At 44.9% G+C, this 22,587-nt stretch overlaps 5 protein-coding genes across 5 annotated transcripts; 1 reads left to right on the top strand and 4 right to left on the bottom strand.

Annotated features, from left to right (window-relative positions):
• Positions 1–306: 306 nt before the first annotated feature.
• On the bottom strand, positions 307–1,263 carry CMQ_5401 (transcription initiation factor beta; the record flags this gene model as incomplete). Its single annotated transcript, XM_014317358.1, has 1 exon — positions 307–1,263. One exon carries the CDS (start codon positions 1,261–1,263, stop codon positions 307–309), a length of 957 nt encoding a protein of 318 aa, XP_014172833.1.
• Positions 1,264–2,280: 1,017 nt separating this feature from the next.
• On the bottom strand, positions 2,281–2,888 carry CMQ_5464 (cytochrome b5; the record flags this gene model as incomplete). The annotated part of the gene is made up of 3 exons (XM_014317421.1): positions 2,281–2,463; positions 2,543–2,669; positions 2,773–2,888. 3 exons carry the CDS (start codon positions 2,886–2,888, stop codon positions 2,281–2,283), a joined length of 426 nt encoding a protein of 141 aa, XP_014172896.1.
• Positions 2,889–4,090: 1,202 nt separating this feature from the next.
• Positions 4,091–5,209, bottom strand: CMQ_5455 (f-actin capping protein alpha; the record flags this gene model as incomplete). The annotated part of the gene is made up of 5 exons (XM_014317412.1): positions 4,091–4,439; positions 4,506–4,643; positions 4,727–4,985; positions 5,043–5,061; positions 5,147–5,209. 5 exons carry the CDS (start codon positions 5,207–5,209, stop codon positions 4,091–4,093), a joined length of 828 nt encoding a protein of 275 aa, XP_014172887.1.
• A 197-nt stretch (positions 5,210–5,406) lies between these two features.
• On the bottom strand, positions 5,407–6,794 carry CMQ_5388 (2-oxoisovalerate dehydrogenase; the record flags this gene model as incomplete). The annotated part of the gene is made up of 2 exons (XM_014317345.1): positions 5,407–5,444; positions 5,660–6,794. The coding sequence occupies 2 exons, from the start codon at positions 6,792–6,794 to the stop codon at positions 5,407–5,409; spliced, it is 1,173 nt and encodes a 390-aa protein (XP_014172820.1).
• Positions 6,795–9,375: 2,581 nt separating this feature from the next.
• On the top strand, positions 9,376–10,474 carry CMQ_5433 (heterokaryon incompatibility protein; the record flags this gene model as incomplete). Its single annotated transcript, XM_014317390.1, has 2 exons — positions 9,376–10,363; positions 10,452–10,474. 2 exons carry the CDS (start codon positions 9,376–9,378, stop codon positions 10,472–10,474), a joined length of 1,011 nt encoding a protein of 336 aa, XP_014172865.1.
• Between the last annotated feature and the right edge of the window lie 12,113 nt (positions 10,475–22,587).

Raw genomic sequence — 22,587 nt, 5'->3', positions numbered from 1 at the left:
TCGTAGTGGTGGCATGCTGGGGGGTATCTTTTGTATTTCAATTTACCTTACCTGCTATCTATGCTACGACTCCACGACGATTGTGATCTGTTCCCAATGCAGTGTCTTCACAAGCGCCCATATACAGAAATATGTTCAAGAAAAAAGCTCCAACGCCAATTCGACACAAGCAAAACGCCAGCCCTTTTTGTTTAGCCAAACCCATTTCGTTGCAATTTAAGATTATAAAGCGAAAAGAGACAGACACAGGCGAGCAGCCATGCTCTTCGCCGAGCCCGCCCCTGTCCACCTGGCAGCCCTGCTTCCTCACCGCTTCATGTGACTGTAGTCCTTGAGCAGGTGCTCCATATGGGTGTTTGTCGACTTGCCAGTGCGGCGCTGCGCCCGCTTCTTCTGCTTCTTCTCCTTGGGAGCCGCAATGTCGCGCAGTCGAGGATCCTCGCTGGTCGGCTTCTGGCCAGCGGCAGCCAGCTTGCGCACAATGTCGTCGATAGACGGCACCTCAGCGCGGTGCCACAAGGCCTGGAAATCGGGTTCGACCTCGTGACAGAGCGACGGATCGTCGAGCCAGACCATGCGCGGGTGGTTGTCTTTTTTCGTGCGTACGACCAGGATGCGGTGCTCCTTTTCGAGCGCCGTCAGCGTAGCCTCGCAGTCAGGCCAGCCGTCCTTGAGGTCCTTGACGTTGACGCCCTGCGCGTCGGTGCGGCGCTGCAGGTGCTGCAGCAGCGACGTGCGGTCCTTGACATTGGGGATGACCGGCAGGTGCTCGTAGGTGCCCGTCCGCCAGTCGTCGTCCGTGGCGCTGGCGTTTGAGGCAGCAGCGCCGGCATCCGGCCGCCAAGTGATACGTGGGTGGTGGCGCATGCGCTCGACGACCTGCCGCCGGAACGCCTCCGGCTCCCGGTCGAGGCTGAGGTGGCCCAGCACCGTCGACAGCGAGACCGGCTTGCCACCCTGCTGCTTCAGATAGTCGAGCGCGTACACAATGTTGGTCCCAATCGCCGAGCCCACGCCCGTGTTCTCCGGCTGCGAGAAGATCGTCGGGTTGTTGTTGCCCGAGCCGTTCTGCGACAGCACCATCCGCACCGACCCGTCGCTCTCTCGCTTGGCTTTCTTCGATGGCGTCGTCACCGACGTCGTCGATGCCACCGACGGCGACGGTGACGCCGGCGTCGCTACCGGCCGCCTCACATTGATCTTGGCCGCCGCCGAGACCAGCGAGCTGGCAAAGTTCTCGCGCTGCTTGTCGAAGTAGGCCATTTTCGAAGATCGAGAGGCAACAGGAGGCAGGCTCGAGATGGCGAGGACGAGGCCGGCAGCTGGCAAAGTCGGAAGCGGCGAAACTGACGCTTGAATGGAGCAAGGGGTGAGAATTTAAAAAAAAACAAGGGCAGGCTCTAGCCGCAAGCCTGTCTTCGGGGATTCTGAAGCAGTAGACGCATGAAACAGAATCCGTCAAACGTAGGTCGTATGCCAGGAGGCGAGGTTGATGCTGCGATGCGCTGACAGTTGCTTCTCCGTAAGAGACGCCGTCTGAGGAGAAAGCGAAGTTTCACATATTGGAACGGCATAATGCCAAATTCTTGAGGGCGGTGAGTTAGTCACGTGCCAATGCACAAATATTTTACACGTGAAGTTCCGAAGAGGCAATGGTAGCCGGATTCATAGAGCCGATAAAGATGGCCAGACGCACGACGTGCTTTACGCTTAAATAGCAGAGTGAACAGTGGACAAACGCGAATTCAATTGGCCTCAACCCGATCGGCTACAGAAAGCGGAAAACAACGGTAAAGGAAGCATGCAACGGACGAGGCTTTGCAGCCAGGAATTCGCAGGTCCAGAGAACTACGGAGTAGATAGATCTACATTCTCCCGAAGCGGTCTATTTCCACGTCTCTATCATAAAAATGCTGCGTAGCCTCGGCTAGGTTCCATCCGGCCAACACAAAGTGCGGGTCCGTTCCGAGAGCCAAGAAGCTCACAAGCACATCACCACGCAGTTAACTCTGGGTCCAACCATATCATGTGACAGCCACCGGGAATCGCCGAAGAGCAAGAAGGGCATGGGAGGCAAAGGAAATGGTGAATGGTGAAGATATCAATCAAGCGGCGTCCAAGGAGATAACACTAGTAGACACACTGTTTTGGCAATGAAATGGTAGATTTTTTTTCTGTTCGGTTCTTGGCCAGCCTCTGGGATCCACCTGCAGTAAGAGGTTGCTATAGACATCCCGAGGTGCCGGCGATAGTTGGTTGGTATCGGGGTGACGTGTCCGTTCAAGCGGCCACCTGCTGCTGCTGCTGCTGCTGCTGCAGGTATTGGTAGGCAGCGTAGCCGAGGGCGCCGCCGATGAGGAGGACAGCGTAGACACCAATGCCGAGGCCAGCAGAGGCGGCCGTCTGTGCCTGCGGCGCAACGGCGCCGGTCTTAGAAGCCACAGACGGGTTGGGGTCGCCGGGCTGGAGCAAGTCGGTCAGCAAAGGCAAAGTAAGAAGGAGAGCACTCGAAGGAAGCCTGCAAAGAGGACAAGACCCTTACCTGTCTCTTCAATGGGCCAACCAGAAGCTGCGCCAGGGTCTCCCGGGCCTCGTCGCTGTGGCCGACATCCTCAAAGGCCTCGGTGGCGTCCTGGCCACCGACGTCCAGCAGAACCTCCTCACCACCTCTGGAAGGCACAGCAGTCAGTATGAAGTCAAGTAGGACACGTGCGCACGACGATAATAGGCCAGATCGATTGGGTCAATGGGGATGGCATGGGTGCAACATACGGGTGCTCATCGACAAACTTGGTCACGTTGTAGACCTTGCTGTGGATGACCATGTACAGGTCGTTCTTGGTGTTGTGCTCGGCAACATCCTGGTAGGTGAGTTCCTTGGTGGCCATTATTGCGAATCTGTGCGGAGACGATGAAGGAAGGCGGGCGAGAAGTGACGAGAAGGCAAGGAATACAGCTGGCTGAAGGCGAATGGAGGAAGAGGACAGGCCGACAATTGACACTATGTAGCACTGAAAACAGCGACGATGTGATATTGGAGGGGGAGGGCAGGACAGAAAAGAAGAAAAGCGCAAGATTAGGACGGACCGATAATCGAAGTGGTCAGAAAAAGAGGGGACAAAGCATGGGCCACAGGCACGGGAGTGTGGAGAGGCAGGCAGCGACGGGAGAAGGCGTTGGGAGACAGGTCAACAGAAAAAAAACCAAGGGCAGGGAAAGGGGAGAAACAGAAATGGAAGAGCTGGGATTGGCTGTTGGGAAGGCGTATGGTACCATTCTGTGCAGCGGAGCGTCCGCCACTACCAAACTGAAGAATCGCGGCGGAAAGCAGAGGCGGCAATTCGGGAAAGCACGGACCACATTTCTGATCAGGCCTGCATCCAATTACTATGTAAGATACAGTACAACGTACGGAGTACGTCGCTCCCGTTTCTGCCTCTCGTTCTTTTTTCTTCCTCTCTTTCCAAGACAGCCGGGGAAACCGGTGGAAATGGAGAGAATGGAATACGACAAATGGCAAGGACTGTTATCTCTCTAGCACCTGCTCGTATGTACATCTGTAGCATGTGTCCGGATAATATTTCCAGTTTTTCTACAGCTCTGCATGTAAGCTCAATGGGCTCCCACTTTCCGACAGCCGTCGTATTCGTATGTAGCGCCTGTCGGAAGTGGGAGATTCGTTGCACCGTCTTTTATTGCCAAATCAAGTCTAACCAGAAAGCGCCTGGCACGCTCATCTCTGCCTAGTTTCCCCTCTCGGCTTGGTATTAGTTAAGGTGCGTATTCGGCCATCCGAGTTCACCACGGGAAGTCGGAAGGCAAGCTGTATACAGCACATCAGCCCACCCGGCAATGCTTGCTTCCGTGCCAGCTTCTATTCGGCCTTATCGCGTCATCTCGCTATCACCCATGCACTTCCCGCTTATGTAATCGTCTGTCACTTCTTAAAGGTGAGGGCCTGACGATCGGAATGACAGATTGGCAAAGAGTCTCTTGGCAAAATGCGTCTGTCTCCGTATTTATCCCATATGAAACTATGCGCCGACGGTCTTCCGCCTTTCTCGCATCCTCCTCTGTGCCATCTCTACCTTTACCGCCTGCTGCCGTTGCCGCCAATGTCCTGGCCCAGCCGGTAGCTCGCGACCTTGTCCCACTCGATCTTTTGCCGGGTGACGGGCAACTGCCGGCGCAGGCCCTTGAAGGCGCCCTCGCTGAGGCTGAGGAAGCTCTTGTTGAGGTCGTCCTGGTACCGCTTCTCCAGGGCGGCGATCTCCTTGGCGATGCCGGCGCCGGTGCCCGACGGCACAGACGTCGAGAGCGTCTTGTCCGTCAGCAGGCGCACGTTTCCGTCTTCGTAGTAGTGCACGTCCACGCGGATGAAACCCTCGAGGCTTCCCGAGCTCGGGTCGAACACGTAGCGCGACCGCCACCGACCGTTCCTGACCGAAAGTTAGAGGGGCTGAAGGGTGGCATGTTGGCACTCTGTTCGCCCTCTCCAGACTCACCAAAAGTTCTGTGGGCTGTATTTGTTGCTGACAATCAGGACGGAGACCTTGCTGTCCTCCTCCACCGGGTACACGCCGTAGGCCGGGCGCTCGTAGTGCTCCTTGACGTAGGCCGACAGGCTCTTGAGAGTGGATTTCCTGGCGGGCGTTAGCTTAGCGGCAACAAGTTCGTTCGGACAGGCAGGATTCTCCTGCAGTCCGGAAAAAAGGGACGGCCATACACCAGATCAGCCTGTGCTCCCTCCAGCACGTAGCTCTGCGCGGCGCTAGCCTTTTGTGTCTTATGGTCGAAGGCGAAGCTCGTGGCATTTTCGGGGTCGAAGTAGCGGCCTTCACCCAGGGAGTTGTCGGCGCTCACGATAACCGGCTGGCTGCTGCCGGGAAGTAGCGCCGTCGTGAACTGCTCCTCGTTGTATCTCTCGTACGCCGGGGCCAGCTCGGCGGTGAGGTTGGGTCGATCCAGCGTCAGGTTCTCAATGTCTATATTCTGTTAGGGTGACGTTCGAAAGGATAGGAGGTGAGGAGTGCGGCAATCACCTGCAATGACACTGGCGAGCTGCGAACGTGTCAGCTCTTGCTGCAGTCTCACGTCTCTATCCGGCTCGCCCAAGATCTGCCTCAGCCAAGCCCAATAGACTCACCTCGCCCGGAGGCGCGCCCGCCACAAAGGACGACACAATGTCGATTTCCTGGGCGCTAGGCATGGCGAGACTGGTCGCGCACGCGTACTTTGGATTGGGAGTTGGGGCGGTATAAGGACTGGAAGTTCGACAGATCGGACCTCCACGTGGTCTGCAGACGCTCCTCAAACCGAGGTCGCGAGGCAAGACACTTTTGGAGCTTGAGAGAAGCGGGGCTCAAATCAGGGGGGGCGCCGGAGGGGCAGCGGGAGCGGGACTAGTCAGCAGTTGGCAACGGCTGGCAGGATCGGTGTCAGAGCTAGAGAGCAGTACAATTAGAGCATCAACGCTATAATAATGCAAGCTGTACCGAGTTCTTCTGACGCCCATTTGCTCAAGCTTCCTCCCGCACTGTTTCACTCGACTAATTCCATTCCTCGAAGGATTAGTACGAAATCGACGTTTTGATAGCGTCGTAAATCCCTGTGATGTCAGTAATGGAGAGCGGAGAAGCAGGGGAAAGTAACAACTCACTGGCAACGTCAGGAATGTTGAACCTCTCGTACAGCAAGCCGTTGGGCGTGCTCCAGCCGGCGACGCGCATGACAGGGGCCTCTAGACGCACAAAGGTGTCTGGGTCCTCCTGAATGCTGGCGGCGACCTCGGCGCCGACGCCCTGGTTGATCATAGACTCGTGGACGACGATGCAGCGGCCGGTCTTGCGGACGCTCTGTAGGACACATTCCTTATCCCAGGGGTAGATAGTGCGGAGGTCGATGAGCTCGATGGAGAGGCCGGCGCCTAGGTCCTCCTCGGCGCGGCGGATGGCACTGAGACAGGTGTAGAGAGGCTGGCCGTAGGAGACGATCGTCAGGTGGGCGCCCTGCTTGAGCACCTCAGCCTTGGAGAGCGGCAGGGTGTAGGGGGCAGTGGGGACCTGCTCGACGGCGGCGCGGTAGAGGATCTTGGGCTCGAAGAAGACGACCGGGTCATTGCAGCGGATGGCAGCCAGCAGGAGGCCCTTGGCCTGCAGGGGTGAGCGCGGCATGACGACGCGCAGGCCAGGGATGTGGGCGAACAGGCTCTCGGGCGACTGCGAGTGGTAGAGCGCGCCATGGCCGACGCCGCCACAGGGCATGCGCACTGTGAGTCCGCCGACGTGGCGGCCGTTGGTCCCGTCGCGATACCGAAACTTGGCTGCCTCGTTGACGAGCTGGTCAAAGGCCGGGAAGACGTAGTCGGCAAACTGGATCTCTGCGATCGGCCGCATGCCCTCAGCTGCCAGTCCGATTCCAAAGCCCAGGATGCCCTGCTCGCTCAGCGGCGTGTTGAACACTCGCTCGTCGCCAAATGTGTCCCGCAGGCCCATCGAGCAGCGGAAGACACCGCCAAAGGCAATGTCCTCGCCAAACAACAGCACCGACTCGTCCTCGCCCAGCGCCGTCGCCATAGCGTCGTTGACCGCCTGGAACAGGTTCATCCGCTTCGTCGTCCCGCTGCGCACCGCTGCCGGCAGCTCTGCTTGGCCCAGCGCTGCCTGCGCTGTGTGTGCCAGCAGCGGTGTCGTCGCGTAGTCGATCGGCACGTTCAGCCGCGCGCCCACCAGCGCCTGGGTCGAGTAGCTGCTGCGATGCCACGGCTGTGTGGCTACAGCTACCGGCCGTAGCATTGCAGTAAGGCGTGTTAGTCGGCGGGACGCCATCGAAGTTGGCCGTGAAGTTATGGTGGCTGTCGTTTTATGGCTTGCTTCATTGGTTTGTCGTTGAAGATGCGGAGAAGGTGTGTCCGCTTAGCATCGGCTTAGTTCGGCAAGGCTACCTTCGGGTAGAGCAAGGACTCGGGTGGACAAAAAAATGCTGTGAAAGTAGGTGACCTTTAATTGGTCGGCAAAAGCCACTTTATGCGCTTTACAGTAAGAACGAAACACAGCATATTTGACCATGTACGGAGTACGGAGTAATGAATGCCTTACCATTCTACAAGTAACGTTCAGGTCCTGACTTTTTGTTTTTTTAGAGCGTGTTACGGACACGAAAGTGTTGCTTACGTGCCTTGGGTGCGCCGTGTCCATATTATCTTTAGTCAGATTCTCCTTGACAGCGATTTTCTGCGAGATAGAAGCCAATATCTGGTGTTATTCCACGTCGTGCATCAGCCCTATTTGGCTGAAAGGGTCATCCACAATAGCGAGTACGGCATTTGCAGGGCAGGAACGAAAGCAAAGGTCTTGTTGCTAATGTATGAATATTGATTGAATGGAGTGTACTCCGTAAGTTGTAAGTTATACCTCACGTAACTCCCTAGACTATACGGAGTAGAATGAACACGATGTTGCTTTTTAAGTCCTAATACGTGATCCTCTACGAAACAAAATAGGGCGTAGCAAGCGCTGTTTAGATACAGGTTATGGTAAGGAGAACGCCGCATATTAGTACTCTGTTTACATTATATTTTTTTTTTTTAAAAAAGTTGCTATTTACTCCGTATACTGTTAAGTCTGTCAAATTATAGGCGCCTAGTGAGTGTGCGTGGCACGGTTATTGCTATGTGTTATTGTCGAACTATGCCGACGTGCATGAAACTCACTACGAAATAAGTGAGCTTATGCACTATACGCTACAGGATACGGAGTACAAGTACTCCGTATCTTTCCATTCTGCGCTACGGAGTACATGTCCTCATATCACGGTCATTTTGGTCTCGTCCGTTTAACACCGTCTACATGGTGCTCCTGATCTGAGCGCACACACTGTGTACAGTCTGGTCTTCAGTCAACCACCCTACGAAATATCATCTTCTGAAGGCCTTGGAGCTTACTACGATACGTGCAACTGGTCCGGACGTATGTCTCACAAGGATTACCGTACTGGTCTTACCCTGGTACTATGTATTTGCGCAGACTTATGCGTACAGACTACGGAGTAATGGTGCACGGAGTAGAAGCCACATTGCCATGATCTGTGGTCACGTACGGAGTATCTAATGGTTAGTCAGATGGAGGGGCTTTTACCCCTCTACATTAGACATTGGACAGTAGAGTCTGACCTTTGAATATTAAGCCATTCTTAACACGTCTATTGCCTATGCCACCGCCGCGTGTAAAAAACCAGAGAAATTAAAGCCCCAAGGGCGGCTAAGATATGTACATACCCTAGCAATAAATTACTAGCACTATACCCACCTTTCTATTTTGCTGAAGCGGTGAGAACGAACTTTTGGTAAGGACCTCCGTATGTGTTGTATTTGCTGTACGGACTCGTACAAATAGAGGCTTATTTGAAGCAGCTTGCAACTGTTCTAACATACGATATTGTAGGATCCAAAAGAGCTCTCGTTTGAAAGGCAACGCCCTTCGAAGTACTGTCTACAGCGTCAGTCAGATGAAGGTACTGCGCCACGTTCAGTCTACACCTGAAGGATGGCCAATTGGAGGACATACAGCGATGCACGTTCACCTGCGGATCCTACTCGATTTTCGAGTCGGTCGGAAATGCCAACCTAATGGTGAAGTCAAGATTTCCGTCGTCGGCGCAACGTTACACCTGTTTGAACATTTGAACTAGAACATGGACCCTGACCCGGAGTTGTGTGGAAAATGTTTATACGTCTTCTCCCAAAGAGGCCTGCAGGACCTCAACAAATCGACAGGGCTTCAGCACTATACGCGTGACGAGTGCAAGGCTTCAAGTAAAAACAGATGCCATTTATGTGAGCTTTTGTTTTGTGATGTGTGGAAGGACCGCGGAGAGAAACAGGCAGAGAATGATCACCTTATACTCTGGAATTTCCACAATGCAAATATAGAGGGCCCGGCCCCCGAAGCACCCTTGGACGGCATCTACGGACTGCGAGGTCGCCTCGAGTCGAACATCGACCAAGACGTAATGAGGACCCGTCTGTTTGCGAACTTTGGTTAGTGCAACCGCGGTGGTCTGGCTAAAGACCAGAAGGCGACGAGTGATATCTGACAGACGGCCCCAGACAATGTCATGGGGAATATTGTACACCGACGACTCCCTCATTGCAGCACAATAGACGACAAAGTTTTTACGGCCGCGCGATCGCTCATCCAAGAATGCAACGACAGTCGCCCGCAGGCGCACAAAAAATGTCAATATACACCAGACGCAAGGCTCCCAACCCGCATACTTGACGTCTTCAACGAAGAGGGGCCGGGAATACGGCTCATCAGTGAACCTGAATTGAAGCAACCGTACCTAGCTCTGAGCTACTGTTGGGGGGGGAAATCGATGGCGGACCGACCGTTGACACTGCGCAATGACACCTACCAAAAACTGGCTGCCGGCATTTACCTGGACGAGCTGCCGCCGACAATTCAGGATGCCGTGACGGTCACGCGCGCACTCGGCTTCCGATATCTCTGGGTGGACGCATTATGCATTATACAGGACTGTGCTACGGGCAATAGCCGCGAGATTGATCAGATGGGACTCTGTTTCCAGAACGCGGCTGTTACGATCATGGCCGCGACCTCGACCAGCGCGGCCGAAGGCTTCCTTTCCCCTAAAAGGCAACCCCCATCCTACCAGCCAGAGCACGAACTTCACGTTCCCATGGACGGCGGTATAGGCACTGTGTATCTCTCGTTCAAGCCGTACGAGCCGATCCATCATCTTGAAACCCGTGCCTGGGGACTGCAGGAATATATGCTGTCTTCGCGAAAACTCATCTTCTCCCACTACGAGGTGCTGTGGCAGTGCAAGGAGATGGGTACCCGCGGTGTCACTGGCTATGGACTCGACTATCGACAGCCGCTGGAAATAGACTTTGGCGACGGCGACGATGTCGCCGAAGACGTGAGGCTCAGTACTTGGAAGACCATCGTGATGCTTTATACCGAGCGACAGCTAACGAGATCAGACGATCGTCTGCGGGCCCTTGCCGGTATCACATCTAAGCTGCAGACTCAGTGGCCCGACATGAACCTCTTCGGACACTGGAAAAAAGGTTTCATTGTCCTCCTGGCCTGGTATAAGGAAGAGGCCGACCGGAAGCCGTACCGAGTTCTGAGACGCGCTCCCAGCTGGTCATGGGCATCCCTTGACGGGCGTATTTGTTATGCGTCTTTCAGTGCGCCGGACGCAATGGCACAAATGGTTACTGAATCTAAGGTCGTACTGCAATGTCGCATCCTCTGTGAAGATTCCATCAATGTGGACAAGCGAGCCTCGATAAGCAAGCTGCTAGACCTAAAAACTTCGTCCGCCGAGCAAAATGGTCGACATGGACGAGAGTCCTGGCCTGGAAGACCGGATTCATTTCTTCTGTTGGGCACAGAACCTGAAAACGATGGTGACCAGAACAGGGAGGGACAGGGCATCGCCTTAGTTGTTCGTCAATTCGATCGAAGAGGCTATCGCCGCATTGGAATGGCTATCTTTGAGAACATGGCCTTGTGGGATGACGTTGAACGTGGAGTTGTCGAGTTGGAGCCAAGGCAGGAGGAGTTGGACTCTTTACGGAGGTTACAAGGGTAAGTTACTAGGGTACGAATTTGTACCGCGCACTGTCAAAAAAGTCACTAGCCTGCCATAAGCCCCTGGTCGGACCCTGGTCAGTACGGAGTAATACTTGAACCTACCCTAGTTTCTTTCGCCTGTACAGAGGTCGCTACCAAAAGTCCTTTCTGACCGCCTTAGACCCACAAATCTAAATAATGCCGGCAGAATTATTTGTTTACTTTTCCGTGCCGCTGCTGCCGTTGCTGCCGTCGCGCCTTTTGTTTTTTCTTACATCTAATTCATTATGCCTTCATACGATATTGCTACCCGGGCGCAGGCCCTTAGCTTAAAGCTATTCGGTGCTACGAATAATCAAATCGAAGCCTTTACTGGTATTTCTGCACGGCAGGTACATCTACTTCTTGATAAAGCTATTAGCCGTGGCTTTAATATTAATGCACGCCCGCCGGTTATACTCGATATCCACGTTGCAGACGGTAACCGAACCGGCCGCCCTCGAAAGCAAGAACTAGTTAAAGAAGAGGTTCTTATAAAGGTTTGCACCGACCGCTACGGACGAGAAAAAACAACTGCTTATTTAGCACATGAAATTGGTAGCGTTTCAGCAATGACAGTTTGGCGCACTCTCCGAAACGCTGGGATGAAGAAGACAAAACCAACACGAAAGCCTGGATTAACAGAGTTAATGAAACAAGAGCGGTTAGCTTGGTGCTTGCGCCATAAACACTGGACATTGGATGATTGGAAAAAAGTAATCTGGTCTAATGAAACGTCTGTTCTTCTTTGCCATCAACGGGGGAGCTACAAAGTTTGGAGAGCTCCAGACGAAAGGTTCTTACGATCTTATATCCAAGAAAGGTGGAAGGGATACTCTGAATTTATGTTCTAGGGATGCTTTGCATACGATAACAAAGGACCGTTCTATATTTAGCATCTTAAGACTGCAAAAGAGCGTGCAGAGTCAGAAAAAGAGTTAGCGTTATAGAATTAGCAAATGGAACCATAACTTCGTAAAGCATAGGAGCTTAAGACTAGTGTTCGTCGTGTTAGGCTACGAAATCTACCAGGACGAAAGCCGCAATAGAAGTTTACAAAGCAAACAGGCAAAGCTACTCGTGAGAGCGGTAATGGTATTGACTAGTACCGCTACCAAAAGCATATTATTATCTTAAAGCTAATACCTTTTGCCCGCAAGTGCAGTGCAGACTTCTTAGTTTAAGAAGACCGAGCTCCAGCCTATGCACATACTTTGCAAGCAGTTGTATACAACCGTGCAGACGTTTAAAGGCTGATTTGGTGCCCGAATTCACTAGATTTGAATATAATCGAGCCATGCTAGATGCACTTAAAAAGGCAGACTACTAAGTTTAGCGCGCCTTTATTAAAGGCACAAGCAGAGGCAGACTGGCAGCGTGCGTGGGCAGACTTAAAACAAGACTGTATTCGAGAGTGGATTAAGAGGATACCGTGGCATATTTAGCAGGTAATTAATCGCTTTAGGTGGTAGTAATAAATATAGGGAGGGACGAAAGGATGCACTAAAAAGGAGACGGAATGTAATTTTAAAAATAGATTTCCTAATTAAGCTTAGTGCGAATAGTGGGACTAAAGGCGGTTAGAAAGGACTTTTGGTAGCGACCTCTATAACCGTCGTACTGTATATAGTTTAGAGTTACTGCGTTATTATTAGTCTGTTTTTGTAGGAGACACTACTATTAGTAATGCCTATCGGCTACGCTAGGTTTTCGGCTTTTATAGAGGTTATAAAGGTAAGTTACTAAGGTACGATTTTATATCGCGCTAGCTAAAAATATTCCACTAATCTATAACAATACTAGTAAATTTATACGGTACACGATGTCTCCTTAAAATTTCGTATGCCCTCCTTCTGCAGCGATTACAGCCTGCATCCTTTTAGGCATTAGTACTAATTTAGCCTGCTATAATTTATTAGGCATCTCCTCTTAAGCCTCTTAAACGCGTGCGTGTAATATAGCGTATAAAGGCTTTCTTTTATTACTGTATTTTATACTAGGGTAGTCCTTTATTTAATTCTAGCACTTTTTAATAGAATTAAAATTAAAGCTAAAAGAATGCTATAAAAGTATAGAAGTGACTCTATCCTTAAGCTCTTATATAGTTAATGCTATAGTTAATGCTATAGCGTGCCTTAGCGCGTTATCTTATTGTTAAAGGTATACTTAGGTAGGCTAAGTAAGTTAGGCAAGCAAGAAGGTATCTTCTTAACAAGAGAAAGCAGCCGTATATTCAATAGCTAATTCTTGCCTTCTACACTCTAAGGGAGTGCGGGAGGCGCTCTTTATCGTAGGCGCACCTCTAGCGCACCAAGTGCGCAGGACAGGCGCGACCCCGTTTCTACTTGGCCCGTGCGCTAGCACATGCTGTGGCCTGTGCGCAGACTGCGCCACGCAGCCTACGCCACCAGCACCGCTTCCTAGTTTACAATGTGCATCCAATACGCTGTGCGCATACTGCGTACGGCTTGCGCGTAGCCTACGTCGGTCCTCTTCCTAGGGCGGCGTTATAATTGCTCCCCTTCTATGCCTAACTCCCTTAAGGCAGGTCTTAACGAAAGGCTTGCAACCTTTGTTCCTAGTAGTAGTGGTGCTTGTCCGTTTGCGGCGGCCCCTTTATGCTTGCTAAGATTGCTATTAAAGGCGACTTAAGGCGTCTTTAGTTCCCTTTATTTAGGAGGTTAGTCCTATAGTTAAATTAGATTATTATAAGGTTTAGTATCTAGTTATTTCTTCTAAAAACAATAAATTTATCTTCTAGCAGCAATATAGCTGCTCTTAATACTAACGTTTCTATGCCTATAGTAAGCGCCTTTAGCGCTCTAGTACCCGCTACGGCCCTAGCCCTTACTCCCCGACACCCTCTGCCCTCTAGCTAAGGTGCTGGTTCCGGCCGCGCGCGACGTGCGCGCAGGGCTTACGCTAGCATAGTTTGTTGTTCGGCGCGGACTGCGGCGCGCGCCGTGCCCTTAGTTAGGCCTTTAGTAGCCTGTTAAGGTGCGGGAGCTGCCTTTGCTAGTCTAGCGCTCCTAGGGTTAGTGGCGGCTGCGCTACTAGCTTACCCTTAGGTTGCCTTAGATAGCTTGTTATGCGTGCAGTGCTTGCACCGCTTTTTAACGACTCTCTTTGCGGAGTTGCCTAGGTTTGCGGCCGTGCTATGTATTTATAGCGTTGCTGGCGCTAGGCGTTACGACGGCTGCTGTGCTAGTAAGCACGAGTGTTGCAGGGTAAGTCCTCTTTAGTAGCTATAGGCTGCTTTAGTGGCTAATAGGATGCAGGTTTTCCTGCTAATAGTTAGCAACTAGGCTAACTTTAAGATAGTGCTGCGCGGCCTTAATAAGAAGCTTTATAGCTAGGGTTTGCCTATAATGCGCGCGGTACTTGCGCGTGCTATAGGTGTCTTTTTATTACTACCTTGTTATAAGTAAATAAGTAGTAGCAGCCTACGTTGCTAGGGGTGTTATTAGCTGCTAATGTTATATAGGTAAAGCTTAATCTTTACTAGGGTATTAAGGCTTAAAAAAAGGCTTAAGAGGTAGCCTGCTAGGTAAAGGCTTAGTAGGCTTTATTAGCCTAAATGCACTTATTATTACTATATACGCCCTTTTTATCTTTACTGCCTAAGCTTACTACTTTAACTTTTTAGTAGCTTTCTTAGCTGTTACGCTTAATGCCTAGTAACACTAGTTATACTACCTTTACTATAGCCTTTAATGCCTTTCTTAAGATAGTAGTAAAGGTGTATGTTATAAATAAAGCTTATATTAAGGTAGCGGCTAGCGTAGCGTTGCTTTAAAAGCTTCTTAGATAGTTTTGCATAGTCTTTTATAAAGCTTTTTTAGCTAGTTAAATTAATTTAAGCTTTTACTTATATGTTTTTATCTTTATACGCTTACTATACGCATACTACTTAATTACTACGTATGTATTTTTTATATCTTCTTCTAGTACTTACTAGTTGTATTTAGTTAGCTAGCCTATCTAATATACTAAGTATTTTAGTTTTAGCTAGCCTTACGTCTTTTGTTTAAGACTACTTTTACTTTTTTATTTATTATTTAGGTCTTTTAATACTAGCATTGTTAAAGGCGCTTATTTTACGCTTGCCTTGCTTTTTTAGTGCTTTAATAGTAAGACTAAAAAAACGTTATATAGTTAGCTATATTATTTTAGTAATGCTAGTTAATATGCCTATCTACTTATAGTCTTAAGGATTTTAAAAGGCTTAATACATCTTAGTGCTAACTTCTTATTTTTTAAGTAAAGGTTTTTTATAGAAAGGCTTACTAGCTCTTTTACTATAAAGCTTATAAGCTAGTAGCGTGTATTATAGTAATGCTTTTAACGCTTTATTATATGCTTTTAATTTACTACTAACCTTTTTTATATAGCTTCTAGTTTTTTTAAATAGTTGTATACTACTAAGACTATGTTACGCGTATTCTACTTCTCTTTTACAGTTACGCTACCTTTAAGGCAAGTTTGCAAGTCTAGTTTCTAACTTATATAGGCGCTTTAAATAAGCTAATTTTAGTTATTACGTTAATAGCGTTATTATAGGCGTACTACGCTAAAAATAATAAAGAGAGCTAATTTAATTGCTTTTTATTATAAAGTAGCATAAATACTACTTTAACGTCTAGTTAAATCTCTTTATTTGCTTATCTATCTAAAGGTAAAATACAATTAATAGTTGCCTATAGATTCTAGTTTAATAGTAATATTTACTTTAAAATTCACTAGTAAATATACTTCTTTAGTTAAAGACTATACTTACTAGTATTATACTATACATTAGTTTTATATATTAGTATATAAGGTGCGTAAGGCCTTTAGCTATTAAGGTAGTTTATATAGTAAAGAAACGGTTTATCTTTATAAAGCAGTTAACAATTACTAGAATTATATCTACTTTGCTACTTATGCTTGCTTTAGCTACTAGTAGCTTAGTAATTAAGTCTATAAAGATTTCTTACTACAGACCTTATAGTAGCAGTAGTAGGTTTAGATTACTATATTACACGTGCTATTTAATTGTTTGTCTCTAGTAGACTAAGCATAAGGCAATATAAGCCTTTACGTTCTTCTTTATTTCTTCTTAGTAGAAGTAGCAACAAAGTAGTTCTAGGGTCCTAGCAACTACAAAGTGCCTAAAGATCTAGTTGTTATAATAGAGCTATAGTAGCTTTTAACAAAGGACGTACGCGCCACTTATATGCAAACGGTTTTCCTATAGTAATATACCGTTTAGTGCAAGGCTCTATAGCTTTGTTGCACCTTTTACGCTTATAGTACGCTTTACGCGTGCCTTAACAACTTGCACCTTTAGGTTTACGTCCTAGATTCTTACTATTGCTCTACGAATAACTTTAAGAACTTTGTTTTCTTAGAGGTATAGATGTAGGGCAGCAACGACAGCTAGTTGCTACAGTAAGCTAGAGTACACTAGGTTCTTATCTACGCCTATTAAGGGCGTTAAACCCTTAATTAGCGCTGTAGCGGTAATATCCTTAAAGTCTTCTTAGGGTCTCTTATAGTCGTCTAGCTTTCTTAGTTTACTACGCTTTGCCTGCTTAGGCGGTGCGCTGTTTTGCGCTGTAGTAGCTTGCTGCGTAAGATCTAGGGCTACTAAGATCTTAAAGGTAGCGCTTAGCTCCTCTTTCTCGCTAGGTCCTTTTATAGCTGCGCGCATCTTACGCGTCTTATTCGCATAAGCTGCGTTAGTAACTAGCTTAGCGCTATTGTCTTCTATAATAGGTGCGCGCATCTTGCGCGTTTTTTACGCTATAGCTGCGGTGCTTGCTAACTATGCGTCTTCCTTTTATACATTAGTAATAGTTATTCTAACTTATTTAGGTTTATTAAAGTAATATAGCTATTTTAACGGCGTATTAGCAAGGTTTGTTACGCTTAGTCTATGCTTAATTATAAAGTTAAAGGAGGATAGGTATATAGCCTAGCAAGCCTTGCGTCTATTATACTTTAGCTAGGTTATAAAGGTGTATAAGTTATTATAGTTTAACAAGACTTTAATCGTCTCTTTACTACTATTAAGGTATTGTTGCCATTGCTTAAAGGAGTCTATAATTACTAGTAGCTCTTAATCTAAGGTGCTATAATTTAGCTTTAGTCTTTATAGTTTTCTTAACTAAAAGGCAATTAAGTGCTAAGCTTTCTTTTTGTCTTATTAGAAGATAATCCTACTAATAGCTACCTTTAAGGCATTAGTCTCTACGCGTATTGCTTATTCTATGTTAAAATAGCGTAGCAAAGATGCTTTTATAAATACCTCTCTTAGCATTGCAAAGGCTGCGCGCTCCTTGCTCCTTAGCTGCACTAGTTCTAGCTTTTTGCCATTTTTGCTGCCTTATAGCAGCCCTAACAAAGAAGATAAGATGTCTAAGTAAGCTTTAATAAAGCGACGATAGAAGTTGTAGAATCTAAGGAAGACTTGCACCTCTTTAAATGTTTGTAGCGTTAGCCATTTTGCGATTGCGTATACTCTGCGCAGGTCTATTGTAAACCCTTTGCTTTTAATAATAAACCTTAGAAATTTAACTTTTTATTAGTAAAACAAGCATTTGTTACTATTAACAAATAACTAGGCTTGCTAAAGACGCTTAAAGACCTAGTCTAGGTGCTTTATATGCTTCTTTTTGTTATGTAAGAACATAAGAATATTGTCTAAGTAGATAATATAGATTATATCTACTAGACTATGCAGCGCTTAGCTAATATAGTATTAGAAGGTTGCTAGGGCGTTAGTTAGCCTAAAAGGTAGAACTAAGTATTTAAAAAGACTATATTTAGTTTAAAAAGCTATCTTTTATTCGTCTTCTTCTTTAATCTTTAAGCGGTAATACGCCTCTTTAATATTAATTTTTAATATTACCTTTATTTCTACTACACAGTCTATAATCTTAAAGATTAAGAGTAGCAAGTATTAGTTCTTTACTATAACCTTATTTAACCCTTCATAGTTAACGTATAAGCGTAAGCTTCTATCCTTCTTAGGCATAAAAAGGATAGGTACGCTTATAAAGCTTTTTAATAAGCAAATTTGTTTTATTACTAGGTTATTATCTAAGTACTAGCGTAGCTCTCTTAATTCTCTTTATAATAAAGGATATATTATCTTATATAGTAGTTAACCGCTAAGTAAAAGATTAATTATATAGTTAGTAGCCTTATATAGCAGTAAGATCTTAGTATTAGATAAATTTAGCATATTACTATACTTACGCGTTAAATATATAGGTAGTACGCTTATGCCTCTTAAATAACCTTTTACTTTTAGGTTGCCTAATAAGATTATATATACTTATACACGCTTTTTGCGCGCTATAGCAAGGAAGATTTCTTATAGTATAAGTTGTATAGTCTTTATACATGCTTTAAACTACTAGCGGTAGTCTACTAGCTTTAGGTAAACTTTCTTACTTTAAAGGGTTGTAATTAATAGTAATATTATTAGGCCTTAATACCTAGTAGGTTTAGTAACTCTTATACAAACTTATATAATCTTATAAGTATACCTATAAAAGTCTCTTATATATAAGGATACTTTCTACGCTCTTATTACGCTTATAATGCTCTTATTATACGCTTTAAGGGTTAGTACTAATATCTTTATAGATTCTAGTCTTTATAGTCTTATAAATTTATAGTTAATAGTATTAAGACTTACGTAAGTATCTTATATAGTAGATACTTCTATAGTTATTAGTCTAAGAAGAGAAGCTTAGATAAGAAAAGAATTACTAATTTTAATTGTCTTTAGTAACGCCTAAGGGTCTTAGTTTATTCTAGGCATCTCTAGTTTTTTACCTTCTTAGCATTCTTTTTAGTTAGCTAAACTAAATTTACTAATATAGTCTCTTACCTCTTTAAGCAATTCTAGGCAAAGTAGCCTTTACTTTTATAAATAAAGCACTTTATACGCTTACTATTTATATAGGTAAGGTTCTTTTAGTAGCCCTTAGTAGCTATAGCGGCTAGTCTGCCTCTTTTTTTGCTTTAGCCTTTACCTTTAGCACTACTATAGTAGTTGCCGCGATTGTTTTCTTAATTAGTATTATTTTTATAGCCGCCTTTATAGCCCCTTTAACTCTCTTATGCTCTTTTGCCGCGCGTGCTATTATTGTCTTATTTTAACTAAGCCTTTAGCTTCTTTAAGCTTTAAAACGTTATTGCTCTAGCTACTAGTTCTACTTTAGTCTATAGTATCTTATTTAATTTTAAAAGATCTTTCTTTAATTCTAAAAGTAGCTTAAAGAATAGCAACTACGCTTATTCCTCTTCTAATTTAATAGGCAGTTAGTTTTTAAAAGAGGTAAGGTAGTTATTAAAGTCTTAGAAGGTTTGCCTTAGTCTTTAGTAAGCCTTACTAATTCTATTAGTAACAATAAAAGCTATATTATAAGGATTAGCTATAAAGGTTAAGGTCTAGGCCTTAAATGCATCCTAGTTACTCTAAGCCTTTACTACTACTACGTTTATTATGCTCTATAGGCGTGTTTCCTATATAGTGCAGCATAACTATTCTATATATTTAAGTATATAATTAATCTAGTAACTAGCGCTTCTAAACTTATTAAAGGCTATATAGAAGTATTGCTTCCTAGCCTATAGCTAGGTAGCGCGCTCTTAGAAGCTGCTAAGTGTCTTAAAGGGCAGTTTAATACTACTTTTTAAGATAATATCTTAACTGTAAGAGCTGTCTATGTTAGAGTCCTTACTGCAGGTGCGCTTACCCTTCGCTTAGGTTGCTCTTATATCTAAGAGCTGTTGCTATAAGTTTACTATTTGCTGCTTTAAGCGCTCTGCTTTACGTAGTCGATTATTTTTAGCAATAAAGTCCGCTACCATCTAGTCTATAGTAGGCCTAATAGTCTGCCCTAAAGGGCCTTCGCCTGCATCGTTGTTATCTAGTTGCTTATAATCCTTCTTTAAAAAATTAAAGTCTTTATTCTTTACTTCTTCGACAATAAGGTTAAGAGGGTTCTTGACTATCGCCCTAGAGCTGCTCTCTTCCTACGCACTACGTGCGTGCAACGTTTGCTTTGTAGTCTTTTAAGGTGCTATTGCTCCTTCTGCCTCTTAACTTAAGTAGCCTAATAGTAGAAGAATTAGGAATTGTTAAAGGTATACTTAGGTAGGCTAGGTAAGTTAGGCAGGCAAGAAGGTATCTTCTTAATAAGAGAGAGCAGCCGTATATTTAATAGCTAATTCTTGCCTTCTGCACTCTAAAAGAGTGCGGGAGGCGCTTTTTATTGTAGGCGCACCTTTAGCGCACTAAGTGCGTAGGATAAGCACGACCCTGTTTTTACTTAGCCTATGCGCTAGCACGTGCTATAGCCTGTGCGCAGACTGCGCTACGCAGCCTGCGCTATAAGCACCGCTTCTAGTTTATAATATGCATTTAATACGCTATGCGTATACTGCGTACAGCTTGCGCGTAGCTTGCGTTAGTCCTCTTCTTAGGGCGGCGTTATAGAATTGTATTTACTTTACTACTTATACTTACTTTAGCTACTAGTAGCCTAGTAATTAAGTCTATAAAGATTTCTTACTAAAGACTTTATAGTAGTAGTAGTAAGTTTAGCTTACTATATTATATATACTATTTAATTATCTCTCTTTAGCAAACTAAGCATAAAGTAATATAAGCTTTTATGTCTTTCTTTATTTCTTTTTAGTAAAAGTAGCGACGAAGTAGTTTTAAGGTTTTAGTAACTACAAAATACCTAAAGATCTAGTTATTATAATAAAGCTATAGTAGCTTTTAATAAAGAATATACGCGCCGCCTATATATAAGCAGTTTTCCTATAGTAATATACTATCTAGTATAAAGCTTTATAGCTTTATTATACCTTTTATGCTTATAGTGCGCTTTATGCATACTTTAACAACTTATACCTTTAGGTTTACATCTTAAATTCTTACTATTACTTTATAAATAGCTTTAAGGACTTTGTTTTCTTAAAGGTATAGATATAAGGTAGCAACAATAGCTAGTTGCTATAGTAAGCTAAAGTATGCTAAGTTTTTATTTACGCTTATTAAGAGCGTTAAACCTTTAATTAGCGCTATAATAGTAATATTCCTAAGGTCTCTTTAAGGTGTTTTATAGTTGTTTAGCTTTCTTAGTTTACTACGCTTTGCCTGCTTAGGCAGTATGCTGTTTTACGCTATAGTAGCTTAATACGTAAGATCTAAAGCTATTAAGATCTTAAAGGTAGCGCTTAGCTTCTCTTTCTTGCTAGGTCCTTTTATAGGTGCGCGCATCTTACACGTCGTATTTATATAAGCTACGTTAGTAACTAGCTTAGCGCTATTATCTTTTATAATAAGTGCGCGCATCTTATGCGTCTTTTACATTATAGCTATAATGCTTGCTAACTATACGTCTTTCTTTTATACCTTAGTAATACTTATTTTAACTTATTTAGGTTTATTAAAGTAATCTAGCTATCTTAATAGTATATTAGCTAGGTTTAGTACGCCTAGTCTATGCTTAATTATAAAGTTAAAGAGGAATAGGTATATAGCCTAGCAAGCCTTACGTTTATTATACCTTAGCTAGGTTATAAAGGTGTATAAGTTATTATAGTTTAATAAGACTTTAATTATTTCTTTACTACTATTAAGGTAGTATTGCTATTATTTAAAGAAGTTTATAATTTCTAGTAGCTCTTAATCTAAGGTGCTATAATTTAACTCTAGTCCTTATAGTTTTCTTAACCATAAGGTAATTAGGTGCTAGGCTTTGTCTTTATCTTATTAAAAGATAATCCTACTAATAGCTACCTTTAAGGCATTAGTCTTTATACATATTACTTATTCTAAGTTAAAATAGCATAGTAAAGGTGCTTTTATAAATGCCTCCCTTAGTATTATAAAGGCTGCGCGCTTCTTACTCCTTAGCTGCACTAGTTCTAGCTTTTTGCTATTTTTGCTGCTTTATAGTAGCCTTAATAAAAGAGATAAGATGTTTAAGTAAGCTTTAATAAAGCAATAATAAAAGTTGTAAAATCTAAGAAAGACTTATACCTTTTTAAATGTTTATAGCATTAGCTATTCTATAATTGCGCGTACTTTGCGCAGGTCTATTATAAACCCTTTGCTTTTAATAATAAACCTTAAGATTTTAACTTTTTGTTAGTAAAATAAGTATTTGTTGCTATTAATAAATAACTAGGCTTGCTAAAGACGCTTAAAGACTTAGTTTAGGTGCTTTATATACTCCTCTTTATTGCGTAAGAATATGTAAGGGTATTCTACACACGCGTCCCTATGCACTGGTTCGGCAACTAGTCGCTTACTAAGCGGCGGACTTAACAAACTATCTTAACACGTTGTACAGGACTAGCACAGCCACTTAGCTATGCTACGCCCTACTAGGTTTGCGCTACACCGCATCTTCCAGCCACGTATATATTAGCTAGCAGGCCTTCGCCTACCAATCTCCTATAGTTCGTTAAGTTAAAGTCTTAATACAACAGTACAAACTAGTTAAGCCTTCGTAACTACGCATTGCACACTAGCCCCTTATATTCTTTAACTTCTTTTCTATAAGGAGCAATGTCCGATTATAGGGCGGCCACTCCGCGATTAGCACGCAAACTGTTAGAAGCTAAGGACGTGCTAATGCCACCCCCTACGCTAATGCACAGCAGCTATACCTTGCGCGCAGCATCTATAGGCACCCTAACCTTGTCCGTCGAATTAGAAACGAGACTAGTATATGTGCCGCTTAACAACACCTTGCCGCTTAACAACACCTTGCCGCTTAACAACACCTTGCCGGCTAAAAAGCAGCTATAAAGCAATAAATACACTTGCATTATGTAAACGCTAGAGGCACTAACTAACATTATAGCCGCAAGGGTTATAGGGCTACTGCCTAGCAGTTGCTACTATAACGATAAGCTACTACAATAT

The sequence above is a fragment of the Grosmannia clavigera genome (assembly GCF_000143105.1).
Source record: "Grosmannia clavigera kw1407 unplaced genomic scaffold GCSC_142, whole genome shotgun sequence".
NCBI lineage: Eukaryota > Fungi > Ascomycota > Sordariomycetes > Ophiostomatales > Ophiostomataceae > Leptographium > Leptographium clavigerum.
This window is presented reverse-complemented; position numbering and strand designations above follow the sequence as displayed.